The sequence below is a fragment of the Canis lupus genome, chromosome 3 (genome assembly GCF_011100685.1).
Source record: "Canis lupus familiaris isolate Mischka breed German Shepherd chromosome 3, alternate assembly UU_Cfam_GSD_1.0, whole genome shotgun sequence".
Lineage (NCBI taxonomy): Eukaryota > Metazoa > Chordata > Mammalia > Carnivora > Canidae > Canis > Canis lupus.
In genome coordinates, this window is record NC_049224.1 from 64,979,492 (window position 1) to 64,984,780 (window position 5,289).

The 5,289-nt window shown below is 43.3% G+C and overlaps 1 protein-coding gene across 1 annotated transcript; it reads left to right on the forward strand.

Annotated features, from left to right (window-relative positions):
* The first annotated feature begins 270 nt into the window (after positions 1–270).
* Positions 271–3,357, forward strand: FGFBP1 (fibroblast growth factor binding protein 1). The gene is made up of 2 exons (XM_038532107.1): positions 271–422; positions 2,215–3,357. Exon 2 carries the CDS (start codon positions 2,235–2,237, stop codon positions 3,000–3,002), a length of 768 nt encoding a protein of 255 aa, XP_038388035.1. The 5' UTR covers positions 271–422; positions 2,215–2,234; the 3' UTR covers positions 3,003–3,357.
* The last annotated feature ends 1,932 nt before the right edge of the window (positions 3,358–5,289 follow it).

Sequence of the window (5,289 nt, forward strand, 5' to 3'; positions counted from 1 at the left end):
GGGCTTGGCAGCTATGATAGTTTTGTTATTGTTTATAATTCTCCACGGATTTTGCTGCCACAGTCCTCATCCCATTAGGAGGGACTTTGCAAGGCTGAACTGCTCGCCTATCCCGGCCCCTGGGGGAAAGGGAAGGTCTTGGAGGAAGCAGGTCTAATGTCCTGCAGTACCTCCCTCCCACAGGATTACACCATTACACCAACCACTTTCCCTGCAGGAACTGGCTCCCTCCCAAGGGGCGTGGCTGGGAGGAGTGTGATAAAGATAGACAGGTGTGTGTGTGTGTGTGTGTGTGTTGTAAAATCCTGTCGGTCTTCAATAAAAAGAGCCTTCCCTGCCTGGCACGGCAGATGAGACAGCTGTAAGCCTGCAAGCTCACTCTCACATCTGGGATTACACTGGATCTGCATACTCAGAACAAGGTAAGAGTCTGGCTCTTTTAAGAGTTTCAGTCCCCACCTTTCTTTTCACTTCCCTGAGGACCTCAGGATCCTGGGTTATGGATCTTATCAGGGACACATGGGGGCTGAGTCTCAATGCCCTGATGAAAAAGTGGGTCTTCACATGGCATGCCTAGGCACCTGTCCATGCTTCATTCAGGAGCCCACATACCTGTGACTGTCTCTCTTTCTCAATTCTGAGGAGAGGCCACAAGCCCAAGGTGGAAATAAGACCTGGACCATTTTCTGGGCCTGCCCCATATACAAGCAAAATCTATATTTTCTTTTTAAGTGGGGCACTGACAGTATGAATCATCTTATCATGAATTATACCAAATGAAACCCTGAGTAGTTTGTAACTTTATTTGTTGTCAGTATTTTCCAAAGGACAGAGTAAAGCTGAAACGCAATAAGTGAGCAAACTTGGTGGTTGGTGGTATAAAAGATCAAAGAGATAAGTTCTGGCTCCTTTCCCAGGTTTGTCACTTGCCCAATAAGGGATATTGAGCAATTTATTTACAGTATGAGCCTGAATTTTCACATCTGTTACCTGGGGTGATTTATTTTTACTTACCAAGCACAGCTTTTTTTTTTTTTTTTTTTAAGATTTTATTTGTTTATTTGAGAGAGAGAGAGAGCATGTATGCATGAGAGAGAGAGAGAGAGCGCGCACAAGCGGTGGGGAGTAGCAGAGCCAGAAGGAGAAGCAGACTCTCCACTGAGCAGAGAGCCTGATGGGGGCTGGATCCAGGATCCCAAGACCATGACCTGAGCCAAAGGCAGATGCTTAATGGACTGAGCCACCGAGGCACCCATGCAGTGATTTATTTTTAAAAGCATTGGTTGAGTGCTTTCTATATGCCCAGCACTGTGCCACCCAGGGCTCCAGAAATCATTTAGGTATCATCCTTCCCTTCAACTTCCTAATCTAAATGTTGTGGTAAAAATTCACCCCATCCAGGCTGGTTCACTTTGCGTAGTCAAATGGTATGACCTCCCCTCCTTCATGCCTTTCCTTATGCTTTTATTGCACCCTAAATGCCCCCCTCACAAACCCATCTATGTCAGAGTGTCCAAATCCCACACATGTTGAATGTCGGATCAAACGTCATCCTTCATGTCATTTGCCATGTCCATTCTTGTTGTGTGGTCACCTGAGTCCATGTAGAACTAGGTTAGAAATCTATCACATGGAGCCAGAGGAGACTTTGGGAATGATCACACCTAAAACCTCAGTATCCAGAGGAACTGAGACCAGAGGGGAAAGTGACTTGGCCAAGATCAAGTTGGGGACAGGATTGGGACAGACTCCTTGTCAATGCTATTTATATTGTTCAAAAATTTGCTTCTAATCTCTTTAAGATGTGACCTACTCATTCACATTAATAAAGCCAACATCTAGTCTGAGGCATGGTATATAGCAGATGCTCCATAAATGCTTGTTTAATGAGTAAATGAAGGAGTGAGTGAGTGAGTGAGTGAGTGAGTGAGTGAATGCAGGGGTAAAGGAGTAGTAAATGAGGGATGAGACTTTATTTGGCTCAGAGAGTGGTGAAGGAATGGAGAAAGAGTAGGAGGTTTTTGACATTCAGGACTCAAGTCAAGCAGAAATGTGAATAGATAGGCCGCTAGTCTAGTAATTCCAGGAACCAGAAGAATTCTTGATCTCACTTCTAAGCAAGGAGGCATGTGTCAGGGTATAGGGAGGGTCATCCTGCAGCACTGTATTGCTGAACTATTGCCCAGCACTGACTCACCTGCTCTTGTCAAACAGGTTCCCACCAAGCTGAAGACATGAGGATCCATAGCCTCACCCTGCTCTCCTTCCTTCTTCTGGCTGTTCAGGTATCATTGGTAAAGGGCAAAAAGGAAGTAAAAAATAGACATGTCAGCAAAGGCACCAGAGATAAATTGCGTGCTCTGGGAGAGACCCATACTGAGCCACACAAGCAACTGACCAAAGGCAAATTTGTCACTCGAGACCATGCCAACTGCAGATGGGTGGTGACTGAGCAAGAAGAGGGTATCGCCCTGAAGGTTGAGTGTACTCGACAGGATAACAAGTTTTCCTGTGTCTTTACTGGCAATCCAACTTTCTGCCTAGAGTCAAACAAAAAGAATGTCTATTGGAAACAAATTGGCCGGAACCTGCGTTCTCAAAAGGTCATCTGTGGGGATGCCAAAACCATCCTGAAAACCAAGGTGTGCAGAAAGAAGTTTCCAGAGTCTAATCTCAAGCTGGTGAACTCCACTCTGATTTGGACCAAGAAACCCAGCCAGGAATTAACAGAGCCCTCTCCCAGGGAGCAGAGCAAAGTCAGTAAGGCCTCCCTGGTGGAACCTAACAAGGTCAAAGAGTTATTCCCTAAGGAGCAGATAAAGGTCAAAGAGAACATCCCTTCTGGCTCAGTGGAGACCCAGACCATAGCCACCAAAGACCCCAAGTGTGAGGAAGATCCGGACTTAATAAAGCAGTCAAAGATAGCCCTGGACTACTGTGGGGAATCCTGGGGGTCTCTCTGCAAATTCTTCATCACCATGGTCCAGGGGAATTCATGCTAATGAGATCAAAAGAGAACAAAGTTCTTTAGGAGGTTTTATGTCAAAGCCCTTCAGTATGTGGTACAGTGCTCTGAATAAGATGAACATTTGTGCTATGAGAGTGCAGTGGAATATTTAAATGGGTTTTATAACTTTTGTTTTTGTGTTTTGGAGTTTACTTTATATTCATTTCCTTAAATTTTATTTTCAGAGGTTGTTTACCTCAGCATATGTTTCTACGGCTGACAAAGCTATGTGTATATAAGCAGTATACATTCTTTGATCTAAATGAACCAGAATGATGATTCCAGTGCATTGCACTTTCTGCTAAACTAACAAAGTTAATAAAGCTCTGGGTGTTTTTCAGAAATATGTTCAACCATTTTTTGTTTCTTTATGTATACTTTCAATGAACTCATAAACAGTCCCCATATATCAGTGGGAAAAATATGTAAGTAATGACTTTTTGTTCCCTACCCATCCTACGTCATTTCCAAATGTGACCCATTCCAGAATCTTTACCTTTATCCTTTCATCCACTGGTCTGTGGTGCTTGTTGCTTACTGTGCCGTAATAATTAGGATCCCTGATTTCAAGTGGGATAAATAAGGCATGGTGTGATTAAAAACACAAATCAGGATCTCACAGATGGTAAGAAGGGAGGAAGGGTTTGAACCCAGGATATCCGTAAAGCCAAGTCCACAAGCTAGGGAGACGTCCTCCACTGACTCAGGTCAGAGCTGGGCATTACTTCTTGCTATATGTGAAACCCCTGATTTTCAGGGGCTCATTTCTGGCCTGAAGGATAGAGGCTTGATTAAGTACAGCATCCTATGATGAAAACTTCAATGGAAACAGGAAAAAGCAGTGTGGAGAGAGGAGGTGGAAGCTGCTGGAAGAATTCTGGATGAACTTCATGGAGGAGTTATTATTGGAGCTGGATTTTGGAAAGAGTATCCATAGGTAGCAATGGGGCAGAATGGAGACACTTTGGGCAAATGACAACATGTGTTAAAGTGAAGAGATATAAAAATCCTAGAAACTGGGAGAGGCCAGGTGGCTGGAATATGGTGGGATGTAGGGGTGATGCGATTGTTAGTCATTTACATGTTATTAAGAAGGATCTGAAAGTGTTTTTATTCAACAGTTGGGGAGAGAGGAGGTTGTGCCCCCAATGCCTTGTCACAATTTCACTAAAAGCAGAAAATGAAGAGCAAAAAATGGTAAAAAAAAAAAAAAAAAAAAAAAAGAAGAAAAGAAAAAAGAAAGAAAAAAAAACCAACACCAAAACAAAACAAAACAAAACACCCCACTGTACTGTAGAGTTTCTGTCAGTTGCAAGGAGGAATGGCAAGTGGGGTGTAAGAGTGGCCATTTACACTCACCAAATTACCAGGACCTACATTGAGAATTGTCAATAGCCAATCTAGAATGTGTTGTTATTCACAATGTCAGCAATAACATTTATCTGTTACTTGCCATGTGCGAGGCACTGTGCTAAGCTCTTTCCATGGAGTCTGCATGCATTCATCCACTCACTCATTCATTCAATATGTAATTTATTAAGCACTGACTGCCAGGCTCTGTTCTAGGTGCTAGAGAGAGATACAGCGGTCCACAGCAGATGAGCATATGGATGTTCTGCCCCTATGGAACTACCAGTGGGGAAAGTGATGATAAAATCACAAACGTACAAGAGATAGGGAAAGTAAAAGAGGAGATGGAGGTAACAGTGATGATAGGTAATCAGTCTTAGATTAGATGGTCAGAAGAGGCTTCTCTTTGGAGGTGACTTTTGAGTCTAGATATGTAAGAAGTGAGGAATTCTGGAGTAAGGATGCTCCAAGCAAAGGGAACAGTCAGTGCAAATGCCCTGAAATTAATTAATGGCCTATTGTGAGCTCCTACTATGTGCCAGACACTGTTCTAGGGGTAGAAAATGGCAGCGAACAAAAAGAAAAAAAATCCTTCTCTTCATGGTGCTTATATTCCAATGACTGACTCATGTTTGGCATGTTCAGGAACACCAAAGGTTGCGGAATCATTTGTAGGATAGGGCCCAGGACCTGATTAATGAAACTTACCCACATTTGCAAAAGAACTAAACCAACTTTCCAGTCCATCCGAGGCCTCTCCTAGCCACCCCATGTAAGGGACATTTCCCCTTAAAGTCTACACAGATTGTAAGTCCTCTGGATCTCCTCTACTCCTACATCTCAGTTTCATGTAGTCCTGAGACAAGAAAACACTTGAACACTTCTAGGTCTCATTAAATATTAACCCTGTTCTAGCCAGAATGACATGAACA

Bases quoted from the DNA above. Each gene is read 5' to 3' on its own strand.
- FGFBP1 (XM_038532107.1), top strand. From the start codon at position 2,235: ATGAGGATCCATAGCCTCACCCTGCTCTCCTTCCTTCTTCTGGCTGTT.